The following is a 14,016-nucleotide window of genomic DNA, read 5'->3' as shown; positions in this document are numbered from 1 at the left end:
CAGCGCACCGTCCGTCCTTTTGACCAACCGCTCATTTATTAACACTCTCTTGGTGCACGACCCACTATGCGTACATTTGCTCTTGTCCAAGTTTCCGCTCTCGTTGCTGCGATTCTAGTCAGCGCTGTCCCTTCACCATATCCCAATTCCCCATTCCGCCACAGGTCTTTGGCTAAGAAAGGACATGTCCCGCGTCAGTCTACGCCGAAGTACGTTGTTGCCCACCATATGGTAGGCAATACATATCCGTACACGGTTACGGATTGGGCGAATGATATCGCTCTTGCCTCGGCTTCCGGTCTCGATGGCTTCGCTCTGAATGTCGGAAGCGATGTCTGGCAGTCTGCACGAGTCGCTGACGCGTAAGATATTTGGTCTACGTGATTTTTCACATCTTAAACTTTTTTCAGATACCAAGCTGCTGCCAATTCTGGCACCGGCTTTAAACTTTTCCTCTCTTTCGACATGAGGTATGTAGCCTTCGCCTTCCCGCTCATTGTACTGATTCAGTTTCGTCCCGTAGCTCCCTCCCATGTAGCTCTCCCGATGACGCGCAGGCCCTCCGCAATTACATTACAAGTTATGCGACCAATCCCAACCAACTAACTATTAACGGTCAAGTTTTTGCATCAACGTTCTCTGGCGAAACCTGCACTTTCGGGCAAGGCTCTGTCCCACAGGGCTGGTCGTCCCAATTTACATCCCAACTGACTGGTCAGAATTCTGTGATGTTTGTTCCATCCTTCTTTGTGGATCCTTCCACGTTCAGCCAGTACGACGGCGTCATGGACGGTTACTTCAACGTGAGATATCTCCTAATTGTCGTTGCATTACTCTCATGCGTTTTTAATAGTGGAACGGTGGTTGGCCGATTGAATTGACGACGAATTCAGTCCAGTCGACTCTTGGCTCTGCTGCGCCCGCCCTTGGCGGTCTTGGTACCTTCTCTAGCGCCGTCGAGCAGACGCTCAACCAGTCCACTGGTATCTTCAGTACCGATGCGCCATACTTGAACGGCCTGAACTCGATTTCGAGCAGCTCGAAGACGTACATAGCGGCTGTGAGCCCTTGGTTCTTCACACACTATGGCCCTAACACCTACAATAAGAACGTATGTTGCCGTATATTTTCGTTTTGCATAAGCTGATCGTGTTGCAGTGGATTTATCTTGCGGACTTCCACTTGTACCCTACACGATGGGACTCGCTTATTGAGAACCGCGATTCGGTCGACGTTGTTGAAGTGCTCACATGGAACGATTACGGCGAGTCGCACTACGTCGGTCCGATTGAGGGTGCACAACCCAACTCCCAGGCGTGGGTGAATGGATTCAATCACACAGGTACGCTGATACCTTCAAATTCTCATCCTGATACTCATCGTTACTTGAAGGTTGGCTTGATATGACGAGCTACTACGCGAGCGCCTACAAGACAGGCGCTTATCCTAACATTGCCAAGGACAAACTCTACATGTGGGCGCGGCCCCATCCAAAGGATGCAAACTCTGGGGATTCAGTCCCTAAGCCTACTAACTACGAGCTGGTTGGTTAACGATATCTCTGTTAGATATTGTTCTGACGCCCTGTTTCTCGCTTTAGGACCAAGATACGCTTTGGGTTGTTGTGATGGCTACTGCGCCTGGCACCGTCACCCTTTCAACCTCCAACTCGAACTCGCAGACATTCCCTGTCGATGCCGGCGTCACGAAGCTCTCCATTCCACTCACTCCGGGCGGATACATGCACGGCGTCCTCGAGCGGAATGGCGGAACAACCATTGACCTCCAGCCCGCTGACTACACGTTCAATCCTAACCCTCTTTCGTACAACTACAACGCCTACGTTGCATATGCCAGTTCCGGATAGACGATACCCATTCATGATCGGGTAAGGTGCTGGTTGTCGCCCTACCATATCTCCTACGCGTATTGCCTGAGAAGCCAACTCGTTGACTTTCGCTTTGTGCCGAGTTGGCCGGTATTTCGTTTCTTTACTCGCTGCGCTGCGCGCCCAGGTCGGTGATTCTTTGTCGTGCCTGTGCTACGTCATACCTCGACGGGATCGTGTGTATAGACCTTGGTTCAGATCTGTTATACTCCGTCGTTCATGCTGTCGAATGTAGCCGTTCTTCTGGTGGTAAATTCCGTGCGATGCATCGCGCAGCCATTGATCATATCCGTTGGCGCGATGAATGGTCAGCAATGGCGAGGTCGTCAAAAGGTCGTGAACAGACCAGAGTTGATGCGGGGATCATCGATAGACCATCAGGCATGATGGGTGTCAGCCACTCTTTCTGCAGTGATCATCAATCTGGCCACAAACCCAATGTCGATGATGCTGTACATTGCACGCTCCGGATAGTGATCCAACGCCCTGAACGAAAAAGAACATGTGGTACAGAACAAGATGCAGCAGCCTGCTGCCTTTCCATCGGTGGAAATGCGCACGCATTTCGAATTGGGTAGATACAGTGTATGAGGGGTAAAAATGTCGTGAGACATGCACCGAAAGTGTTTGTTCTAGACAAATTGTCAAACACGGTGGCAGTGTATCAGTGTCAGCGTGCTCAAACTCAGGCTCGAGCTTGAGGAGGACGGGACGACTACGGTTTCCATTTTTGGAATAGAAGGTATTTTTTCTTCTCCCCTTGCAGCGAAGTCAGCGGAAGCCCAGCCTTGAAGCTTCAAGCTTCAAGCTTCAACGTGCAACGTTCAACGTCCATCTGTAGCCTGAAACTTCTTGCGGAAACACACTAGCTTGGCTCTACTTCTTCACGGTTACTTTTATCCCTTCCTCGCGCACCCAATGGACAGGACCAGGCAGAGGTATAACGCCAAGGCCCGTCAATCTACTGCTGGCTCACATAAGAAGAAGGGAAGGCGCAAGGACATCGAGGCGCTCCCCTCCCAGCACTCGGATCCCAACGCTCCCATTATTGATTTGAAGACATTGGAGCAGAAGGAAGATGATAGGAAAGAGAGGTTACGAAAAGAAGTAAGTCTCGACCTGACTTAGTGCACACTGCGTGCAAATATTAAACGTATATTCTAGCTACTTGCGCAGTCTGATTCAAAGGCCAGTAGTAAGAAGAAGAAGAGACTTGAGAAGTACATCGTGGGGATTGTCTGCCAGTCCGTAGGGTCCACGGTCTGATTGAATTTGTGCGTTTGTGCAGGAGAAAAAGCTGAAGCAAGAGGAACGCGTTGTGCTCTTTGAGAAGTTATCGTGCGTTATACCATACTAATCCCGAGCCTTTGTCCTGATATGCGGCTGCACAAGAAAGAGCCAAGCCCAACTGTCTATCGCACTGCAGCTTCAGTCATCGTCTACTCTGGGCACAGGAAAACCTAGCACGCACAAACAACTACTAGATACACAAGAAGACAGAGATGTCAGGCGAGCCATGGAACGTCAAACTGGAAAGACAGGTCATCAGCAGAGTTCTGTTCTTGGCGTGGAAGAGAGCGTGAGTGACGAAGATGGTATCTCCGTGGAAGTAGACAGAGAAGACGACGGCAGTCTTCCAGCAGCCCAAAGCGGTGATGGACTGTCGAAATCTGACCCGATAGTGGTAGTTGATTCTGGATCCATCACCTCAATTGTTCCGACCGCACAACCTGCTCCTACGCCATCCGTCGTTGGTAGCGCGCTACATCGCAATCCGGATGGTTCTGTCGTAGCTCCCCGGATCGTTAAGAGGAAGCCGAAAAGTTCGAAAGTGAAGTTCAAACAAATTTGTAGTTCTCTTGCACAAGCTTATATTCATTTCGGTGGTAGATACATTTCTCATCGTGGACAGTGCAACGATCCGCGATGACATCTCACGACTCCGATGCCGAGTCGGACTCTTCGTTTAACAGTTCGGATTCTGCTTACGACGACGACTCTGCGGACGAAGGTGCCAGCAAGCCTACTCAAGACGAGGAGAGGGAGGAGGATCCCGACGTTTCTTCTGAATCTGGCAGCGCATTAGGGAAGGGTGAACGCGGCAGTCCGCCTCCGGAGGATGCGCTACCAACAAATAAACGCAAGAGGGGTGGGTTCAAAGAGTGGGCAATGAAGCAACTCAGTGCTGCCAAAGGCTACGTTGCGCCTGTGGAACCTGACACTCCATCAGATCCTCCAGAGCAGGAGATTGCTCCGCCACCGAAAAAGCGAAAGGTTGAAACTTCCGAGCCTCGAGAAGTGCGTGGCCCTTTAGGAGAAGACCTGCAGCTTCCGTCTACAACTCTCGCTCGACATCTACAAGAAACTGCTGGTAAACCTGCCAGTGTCTCGATCACCGATAGGCGCAAGGTCATCGGCGTACATAGACCTCCAGAAGTTCAGGAAGCGAGATTGTTACTCCCTATGGTTGCAGAAGAACAACCAATCATGGAGGCTATTTTATTTCATAACGTCGTTATTATATGCGGTGAGACTGGTAGTGGTAAGACCACCCAAGTACCTCAGTTCCTCTTTGAAGCCGGTTACGGATCTCCAGGTGGTGGTGCGCCCGATTCTACGCGCTAGTTGGTCCATGCTCATGATTTTGATTGCTGCAGAAAATCCGGGCATGATTGGAATTACGCAGCCCCGACGGGTGGCGGCGATTTCTATGGCCTCTCGAGTCGCACATGAACTTGGGTTCAACTCCTCCCGTGTCTCCTACCAGATCCGTTATGATGCTACAGTCTCACCATCGACATCGATCAAATTCATGACCGATGGTGTACTTCTCCGTGAGCTCGCAACGGACTTTCTGCTGAAGAAGTACTCAGTGATCATCGTCGATGAGGCGCATGAGAGGAGTATGAATACGGACATCCTCATCGGAGTACTGAGTCGGGTGATAAAGCTGAGGGAGGAGATGTGGCGCGATGGCAAGAACAACATCAAGGTCAGTATGTCCCTTTATTTGCGCAAACAGTGTACTCAGCCCATCCTCATGCAGCCATTACGACTCATAATCATGTCTGCAACGCTTCGTGTGTCAGACTTTGCTGAGAACAAGACTCTTTTTTCGTCGCCCCCGCCAATCATCAACGTACCCGCGCGTCAGCACCTTGTAACAATACACTTCAGCCGCCGCACGTCGTCTGACTATGTGACGGAAGCCATTCGCAAGGCCAGCAAGATCCATGCCCGTCTACCCCCGGGAGGCATCTTGATTTTCCTCACAGGCCAGAACGAGATTTCCGGCGTTTGCCGCCAGCTGGAAGCAAAGTACGGAAAAAAGACACTAGATGGGAGACGACAGATGAGAAAGGCTACACAGCAACGTTTAGGAAACCAGACACAGGACGAGCCTGAGAACGTGCACTCTTTTCAGGTGACGCCCTCACAAGGTGAGCAAAATTACGTACCGTAATTATCTACCGTTGACTGACTCCGACTGCTAGCGGACGTCGAGGCCGAAGATCTTGACCTGGGAAATGTGCAACAAGATGGCGACGACCTCGCCTTCGACATTGATGGAGATGTGGATGGCGTGAACGCGGATGACGAAGCTCTCGACAGCGACGACGCATCTGCCGTTGACCAGGAGCTGGGGATCCACGTTGACGAGAGTGATAGTACGTCCCCTTGTTGTCTTCTTCTCGTAACATCTAAAAGGTTCGGCAGCACCTATGCACGTGGTTCCCCTGTATGCTCTGCTCTCTAGTGAAAAGCAGATGCAAGTGTTCCAGCCTCCCCCCGCTGGCACTCGCCTTGTCGTAGTCTCGACCAACGTTGCGGAAACCTCGCTCACCATTCCCGGCATTCGCTATGTGGTTGATTGTGGACGAGCTAAAGAGGTACATTGACCGGTCTTATTCGTGTTTTGCCCGTGTTTTGTCCTGACATCAAGCCCGACAGCGGCGACACGACGTTGCGAACGGTATCCAAGCTTTCCGAGTAAGCTGGATCTCGAAGGCATCTGCCGCACAGCGTGCAGGTCGTGCAGGTCGCACGGGCCCTGGACACTGTTATCGACTGTATTCGTCGGCCCTCTACGAACATTATTTTGATCAGTTCTCCCAGCCCGAAATTTTGCGGGTGCCAATCGAAGGCGTGGTTCTGCAGATGAAAAGTATGCATATTGACGCCGTTGTCAACTTCCCCTTCCCGACGCCACCGGATCGGCTACATCTTCGCAAGGCAGAAACAGTTCTCACTCATCTGGGTGCCTTGAAAGCTGCGTCCGGCAGTGATTCTTTCGGAGGTGATATTACCGACATCGGGAAGGCAATGTCTCTTTTCCCGCTTTCTCCTCGCTATTCCAGGATGTTGGTTAGTGGACGCCAGCATGGCTGTCTGCCCTATGTTATCGAGGTGGTATCCGCTTTATCCGTGGGGGATCCTTTCTTGCGCGAAGAAACTTTGGGAGACGATGGAGAGAAGTCTGAAGAAGAGCACGAAGAAGTGTCGCACCTCACTAGTGCGGCAGTGAGAGCAGCGGAGACACGAAAGATACGTCGCCGAGCTTTCTTTCAATCACAGCAGGTCAGTGATACCTTACCTGCTCCAATGATTCACTGTATCCTAAGCTTGTCGTAGACTCACGCGTCACTGGGTAACTTCACAAGTGACATCTTTCGGACACTATCTGTTGTAGGTGCCTATGAGTATGCAGGTGGGGGGCATGCGTTTTGTTCAGAACAGTTTGTCAGGCCGAAGGTACGTTAAACATCGTCCTGCTGTTTGGTAATCTCATGTCGTGATGAACACAGGCTATGGAGGAAATACACAATCTTCGCACTCAGATCAGTAATATTGTACAAGCAAACTTTCCAGATCTCGAAACAGGATTCGTCGCCGATCTGAGGCCTCCAAGTACTCTTCAGGTACTCTGCTTTTCCTCGTTTCTGTCATGGCCTGACCTTTCATCCGCACTAGCTCAAAGTTCTGAGACAGTTGATAACTGCAGGATTTATTGATCAGATAGCAGTCCGGAAGGACGTCGTTGAAGCAGTGGCGGCGTCGGGGGCGAAGTATACGACATCCAAAGGTGTAGCATACCGAGCGCTCGGCATCTCAGAGGACGTATTCATTCATCCGAGCTCTGTATTGGCCAGTGCTCCACCTCCAGACTACATTGTATTTTTGGAGGTAGTCCGGACATCTCGTATATGGCTGAAGGGTACCACTTCTGTTGATATGCCTATGAGTTTGTTACTCACCATCTGTAATTAGGACTAACCGTCGTCAATGCCGCTTGGCTGTCAAGCCTTGGGCGATCACTATGCACGTACTCCAAGCCTGTCAAGGCTAAAGATGGACAGTCCATGGTCATTCCACATTTTGGACCCGGAGGCTGGGAATTACCTGCCATTGAGCAATGCTAGGAATACAGATTAATGACAAAGTCTATGTGCGATATCGTATGCGAGGAGATGCTATGAGGTGTGCTAGTATAAGTTAATAAATGCCTGATGATCCTACAAATCATATGATGAGGAAAGGAAATCATCTAGTCAATGCCGTCTTTTGCTACCGTTCGGGCCGGATTCACCACCCTCAGGAACAGGACGCTGGTTCTTCTCAGTCGAATTCAGGGAGTGTTTGAGTAAGGTAGCTTACCTTCTTGGGAATGAACAGACTAGGCTGTGGTTTGGGTCGCTTGGCAGGAGGTAGTTTAGGTCTTGGCGCAGGACGATCCTGTGGCGGTTGGGTGGGCAAGGACGCAGCAGCTGGTTTGTCTAATTCCATCTCCTGGTCTGCAGCTGGCCTTTTCTGTCCTTTCTTTAAGGTCGGTGATGTCGTCCCTTCAGTCTCTCCCAGAGGCTCTTTGGGGGACCTAGCCGCTTCGCGGTTGATGAGAGACTTCAGTTCACGAGGTGTGTGAAGACCAGGTGGAATTGACATCTCGATCTTGCTTTGAGGTTTCACAGCTTTTGGAGACGAGGGCGGAGTTTGCGTCGTAGCGGGCGAAGTGAAATAAGCAACATCAACCTACAGGAATAATGTGAGTGCTCGGCAAAGCATTTAGGCAAAATCTACTACCTCTACCAAACATGACCTGGCTCTGGCATCTTCGACAATGTTTCGCCACATATCGTCGCTCCTTTCCAACGTTGGCGCATGCCCAAGTACAAAGAGCGATGACTTAGCACGAGTCAATGCCACGTTCATTCGCCTGATATCTAAGAATGGAGGTAGAGCCACTAGTTGATCGACCAGCATTCAAGCAGCACATACCTCTGAGAAATCCTACACTCTGTACACTGGGACCAGCACGAACGCACGACAAGATAATGACGTCCTTCTCCTGACCCTGGAACCCATCTACGGTGTTGAAATCCACTGTACCAGATATGTCGGCGCCAAATCGTTGCTCAAACGCACGACGAAGTTCTATGATTTGGCCCCGATACATGGAGATAACGCCAACTTTGAAGTCGAAGTCGAAGGACGAACAATCATGCCGCAATCGATTGTATAGTGCAACCGCAACTTGGCACTCAGCACGATTGATCAAGGAATGACCAGCACCTTGCCCGTCCTCCTGTCGACCCTGAGAAACGTTGAAAAACCTGTAGGTCCCTAGCTTTGTATGGGAATGCCACGGTCTCTTTGTTTTCGTGCCCATATCAGGGCCATCCTGCAAGCGGCGGTCGTAGAACAAGCGGCTAGGTAATTGGCTGATATCAGGATGCATCCGATATTGTATACTGCAATATTGTGTTTCAGAGTGCTTCCAGTTACCAAGACTGGGGAACTTCATACCTGAGTAGATTGACAGCCTCTGGATGTCGTTGCTGCAATCTAACAAAGAGAGATTGGTTGTATCCAAACTTACATGCCTGCAATAATCCGTCGAGGACTGATTAGCTGAAGCCTGAATACACAGTATATAGAAACCACCTCCTGGGACTTGACAGTAGGAGGCAATTGCTGGGGATCTGACATGGACATCAGCATTGCAACAGTTGAGAAATGTGTTCCGAATATACCTCCTACCATGATGCAGCGACTGCAGCGATACTTCAAAGGGATTAAAGAGCTCAATTCTATAGCTTGTGCCGCCTCGTCAATGATAACCAACTCGAAATCTAATTCTTCCAAGTATTCATATGCAGCTCCGGAGAGCGTACTGCATATGACATCAGCCTCCAGGAGTACCTCTGTTCGGAACCTGCGACGAGTGGCATCAAGGGTTCTTGAATCCGACTTCTGCTTGTCTTTCAATTTGTCCAGTTGATGAATCAATGCCATCTTCTGTTTGTTAAGTTTTTTCACCTCTTCCTCTAGTGCAAACGTCTTGGCGGTATTGTCATGGATTGCAGTCATATCTTCGAGCTTCTGCTGCCGTAGATGCTTGACGGACTCAAGCTCAGCCCGTAAGTGCACCATCTCGCCACCTGCATCCTTCATGAAATTCTGTCCATCCTGGCTAGCATTAAGCTTCTGATCCATCAGATACTCCAAGGATATGTCCTTGATGCTGATCATACTGCTGATTGTGCCGACCCTGACGACTTTGGGACATACGGCCCGTTGGCCAGCACCACAAACGCCCTCTTTGAGACGGTTCGCTATCTCGTTTATGGCAGCATTACTAGGAGCACATAAGAGGATTTTCTTGACCGGTTCCTTGTCAGCCGAACTTGCATTTCTTCCCGCATGGATAGCAGTAGCGGGTTTAGGCCGCCGCGACAAGAATGCATGGACCAGACCGCAAATCGTAGACGTTTTTCCCGTTCCAGGGGGGCTGCGCAGGCTCTCAGTCACACACATATAAGCAAAGGGTGCCATGTTCTACATACCCCTGAATCAATGCAAACCCCTTGACCTGCAAGGAGTTGAGGATAGCTCTGGCTTGAGGTTCGTTCACCTTGTACTCAGTCATCGTCCGCTGGACTTCCTTCGCATCAATAACTCGCGGCATTGAGACCTCGGCATGAAGTATAGCACCGCATAAGTCGTAGCATGGCAAAGCCAGAAGCGCAGCATATTCACGATGAAGTGTCGCCAAGCTGTAAAAGTATCAATTTACATGTATATGTGGGGTATAAGATGTACCTCAAAGCTTTGCTGAGAAGCCAAATGGTATTGATCTGAAGCCCAGGATCCTTATTGCGTGTGCAACATCGAACTGTGGCTTGAATTCCAAGAGATGTTGCTCTGTAACTCTGCACCTTTCCAAGAATACATCTCCTGGTTCCTGGATGGCGGAGCAAAACTATATCTGCATCCGAAGGTTTGAAATCCTTCCCTACATTTTCGTTTATCGTAATATCCATGTCCAGCCAGTCGTCGATGAATTGGCGACTCGCTATGCGACATTCATATTTGTCACACGGCTCTGTCTTCGATTCAACAAGTTGCGTCCAACATTCCAATAGTAACATAGGCTCAAAGATACGGCGGAAGTGCTGAGGATCTGTAAATCGTGGTGGAACCGGTGCGAGCTTCAGCTTTTCACCGGGTGGATCCGGGCCGTCATTGTCATAGTCCCAGGACAGCAGGGTCCGGTGAAGGCTAGATATGTCAGGCTTGAGACGCAACTGCGTGCGACGAGCATCCTCGCGTTTGTTAATACGTTCCAAAGCATGGTTCTGCCGATGCGTAGGCATATCCAAGAGCATCACCTGTCGTCGTTCGGCGGGTTTCTTGATGGTGGGAGTCTTCTGCAACTTGGAAAGCGAAGCAAGGCCTGCGCCTCCATCATCACTCTCGTCATTTTCACTGCTGGAAGGTGACACCGAGGCTGCAGCCCGAGTTGGCATAATGTCGCGTTTGGATGTTGCATGAGGATGACCACTGGTAGCGGGAGAGATGCCATCAGGTCTTTTGGATCTTGACAACCTCGGCAACGAGATATCTGAATCGAGTTTCTTCTGGTCTTCTGCAGTATAATAACTAGACACTGAAGGCTTCGCGGATGGTCTGCGGATAACAGGAGGCCTCGGCTTCGATGATTCAATAACAGGTTTCCGCACGATGCTTTGACCAGAGGCTGCTCTCCCCTTTACTTCCGCGGCTCCGTGCTTCGATGGTATAGGTGGCACCTTCGACTCCGGAAGTTTGTGAGAAATGATTTGTACCTCGTCTTCCTCATCAAAGGAGCTAATCGCATCCTGTAGTCTCGCTAACCGGGAAGTATCCAACTTCGTCTGTGGTCGTTTCGGGTCTTTCTTCCGCGCATCATCGATATGCTTTTGCAATTTCTGAAGAGTACTAGGCAATGGGCGTACGCCAGTCTCCTCGAAACATGCCAGCAGCGATTCCAACAGAGCGAAGGACTGATGCAAAAGCTCCTCGTCTGTGAGACGCAGCCACCGCGCCAACTCCGATAAGACCTGTTGCAAATTATCCACCATGCACTTGCCAACCCGAGACAGCTTTCTGTCACCGGACTGAAAGGCTTGGCGTGTCTGGATCAAGGTGCCAGTCTCGATTATCCTTCGTTGAGCCAGCATATCTCTCCCGAAAATGAGAGCATCACGCATCCACAAGATCATGTCCACATTGTCGAAGTAGATAGCCCATTTCGGTGTCTTCGAGAATATTACGGACAACGCCTGCGTCATGAGATTCCACCATTCCGGTAGCTGAGCGGGAAGCGTTGAACCGACGCCAGATTTCAAGAAATCCTCCTTGAGAAGCAGCCCGTCCGGACTGGAGCACAGCAGGTCTATGATATCTGTCAGGCAGCGTGCGAGGGCCTTGGAAAGGCTGCACGCCTCTGGGGAAACGTTAGCGAATCGAACATAGGTCCGCAGAAACTCCATCAAGCCACCCATCGCCGCGTTTGGATATCGTTCCAATAATGCGCGGAAACAATCCAGGCGGACTTCCACATCGAAGGCCAAGCCTGCAAGAGACTGCGCTGGCTCTCGGATGGCTTCGACAGGTGAAAACATGAGGATCATGACCTTCTTCACTACTTCGGTCCTGCGAAAAAGATCGGCGATAATTGACGGCATACTGAGATCCAAGTATCTGCTGATCGCCTCTCCGAAACCGGTGCAGATCACACTTAGAGCATGATTCACACTAGTAAATGCTCCTCGGAATGCCTCCGCACGGCCCGAATTTGCGATCCTATCGGCTAATGCTGATTCCTTGAGTTCATCTATGTGGGCTATCTCGGCGAGGATGGAGACCATCATAGCGATCCCGCCCGAGTCGCCAGGTTGGATATTTTCGTACATCCCTCTCCATACCTGCTCGCGCACCGTGGGTGGAGAAAGAGTAACAGGCTGCTCGGAGAGCCCGCACAGATAAGAGACAGCGATAAGGACGTTCTTGACATCCTTCTCCAGTATTAATTTGATGGCCTTGCGCGTCTGTGTTCGCGCCTCTGCCCAACTGTCGTCCCCGTAAGCGCGGGCGAAGGCTACGGAGACGAAGACGCTGGCGTGGATATCCATGATTGCCCTCACCACGTCTTCATGACAACACGATCCTTCCTTCTCCGATTGAGAGGAAACCTCGAACATAATCTGTAGTAGTATCGCGTCAGCGCACTGTGTAGGTCATAAATCTACACGGAGCCCTCACCCGCGCAGCGATAGTCATTGCCACCGGGCGCACCTGCTGGAAGCGCTCGTGCTGTAATTCTTCGCACAAGAACTGCATTATCGTCGGGAGTACCTCCTTGATAATTGGCAACTTTCCAATGGTCTTGAGATACGTCTCGATCCAACTAAAAAGCCAATTGTCTCTGCGAGTCGTTTCGAGGCTCTGTAACGCGTCAAGATATCGTGTATTGTCCTTAATGGAAGTGAAGATCATTTGAGGGTACTCCGTAGTCTCTCCTTCCCACATTGCCGGGCCCATTCTTGTGAGGATTAACAGGAAGCATTTGAGAACATTGACAAAGTCTTACGGGAGACATTGAATAGGTGAGATTCTGCGAAGATGACAATTTGCAAGACTACTCACGGCTTCCAGTGTCGTGTATATGGCCAGCCACAACGTGACGAAGATCAAAGAGCATCGACTGGCTAAATCTGAGATACTCGACAGGTACAAAGCGTAGTATCGTAGGAAACCCTGACCAGAGGATATCGGGATCTTGAGCAAGCTGCAGGGAGAGGTTTTTCCCGTCAACAGCTGAGAAGGGAGGTCCTGACATCACTGCTTCAATCACGGTGGCCAGGACCGTTATATATGTGGGGAGGAAGTGCTTCACGGCCATAGGGGATGCCTTATACATAGTTAACTGTTGCTCGGCCCAACGTCGAGCCTCTGGCATCTTGTCTACTCGAAGGAAGATTAAACCCGGAGGTGGAATATCGGCGGGCCAGCTAGATATAGGAGTGCTTGGAACATGCGAGTGTATGACTGAGAGTATGCGGGTATCCTGAAATATGCGCAAATTGGAGAACATGTGGTATACGATGGCAGCGGGAGCATCAGACAAAGTACGCCGAGGAGGTTGTACAGGATCAGGCAAAATCTTGACTTCTGCAAGCCCCGAAAGCACGATCTTCAGCTCCCATTGGTTGAAATCATCGTAGAAGCCTCGTAAGGTCTCTTCACTGAAGGCACCAAAATACCTGGGACACAATGGTTCAGTGCTGGTTGCAATGTATCATGATAGTGCGTACTCACGTATGCCTTGAGCTCACTTTCTTTTCCTGCAGCCCTCGAACGCAATCGCAACACTGGGCGAGGCATGCTCGCAACTGCTGCCGCCAGACCTCCACTCGAGCACTATGGTATGCGTGCAACCGGATGAGAAACGTAGCGACCTGAACAGTAAGATCATCTGCACGAGAGCAGAACCAATGCTCAAAGACATTGCGCGGCTCAGGAGGTCTTTGAGGCGGTCCGATCAAGTAGTTGCAGACGAGGGCCAGCACCGCCTCGGACGGGAGATTAGTGGGGTTATCACGGAGCTTCGTGACTTCAGCTTTGACCTTTTCATTATCCGGAGACGAGGAGGCCATGCAGCGTATCGAGTTCGTCTAGCTCGTTGAGAACAAAGCAAGACAAAAGGCGATTCTGTTTGCGTATGAATCAACGAAAGCCTGCACGCGAGACGTAGATGGAGCTGACAAGTGTTGGCGGGCGCTGCATGCAACGATAGAAAGGGGAGAGAA

At 50.6% G+C, this 14,016-nt stretch overlaps 3 protein-coding genes across 3 annotated transcripts; 2 read left to right on the top strand and 1 right to left on the bottom strand.

The window, feature by feature from the left end:
- Window positions 1-66: 66 nt before the first annotated feature.
- On the top strand, window positions 67-1,867 carry SCP_0701090 (Glucan endo-1,3-alpha-glucosidase agn1; the record flags this gene model as incomplete). Its single annotated transcript, XM_027760039.1, has 7 exons — window positions 67-362; window positions 411-470; window positions 524-803; window positions 854-1,111; window positions 1,159-1,342; window positions 1,393-1,544; window positions 1,601-1,867. 7 exons carry the CDS (start codon window positions 67-69, stop codon window positions 1,865-1,867), a joined length of 1,497 nt encoding a protein of 498 aa, XP_027615840.1.
- A 939-nt stretch (window positions 1,868-2,806) lies between these two features.
- SCP_0701080 (Putative ATP-dependent RNA helicase) lies at window positions 2,807-7,308 on the top strand (the record flags this gene model as incomplete). The annotated part of the gene is made up of 14 exons (XM_027760038.1): window positions 2,807-2,995; window positions 3,053-3,115; window positions 3,177-3,226; window positions 3,281-3,719; window positions 3,779-4,490; window positions 4,546-4,880; window positions 4,935-5,328; window positions 5,383-5,556; window positions 5,606-5,778; window positions 5,840-6,466; window positions 6,521-6,640; window positions 6,694-6,807; window positions 6,860-7,103; window positions 7,157-7,308. 14 exons carry the CDS (start codon window positions 2,807-2,809, stop codon window positions 7,306-7,308), a joined length of 3,786 nt encoding a protein of 1,261 aa, XP_027615839.1.
- A 129-nt stretch (window positions 7,309-7,437) lies between these two features.
- On the bottom strand, window positions 7,438-13,863 carry SCP_0701070 (Helicase SEN1; the record flags this gene model as incomplete). Its single annotated transcript, XM_027760037.1, has 12 exons — window positions 7,438-7,494; window positions 7,544-7,915; window positions 7,967-8,106; window positions 8,162-8,634; window positions 8,690-8,766; window positions 8,828-8,865; window positions 8,917-9,674; window positions 9,730-9,939; window positions 9,986-12,411; window positions 12,470-12,792; window positions 12,854-13,470; window positions 13,526-13,863. The coding sequence occupies 12 exons, from the start codon at window positions 13,861-13,863 to the stop codon at window positions 7,438-7,440; spliced, it is 5,829 nt and encodes a 1,942-aa protein (XP_027615838.1).
- Window positions 13,864-14,016: the final 153 nt, after the last annotated feature.

Source organism: Sparassis crispa (genome assembly GCF_003851025.1).
Source record: "Sparassis crispa DNA, contig_000006F, whole genome shotgun sequence".
In the NCBI taxonomy this organism is placed as follows: domain Eukaryota; kingdom Fungi; phylum Basidiomycota; class Agaricomycetes; order Polyporales; family Sparassidaceae; genus Sparassis; species Sparassis crispa.
Note: the sequence above shows the minus strand (reverse complement) of the source record. Positions and strands in the feature narration are given on the sequence as shown.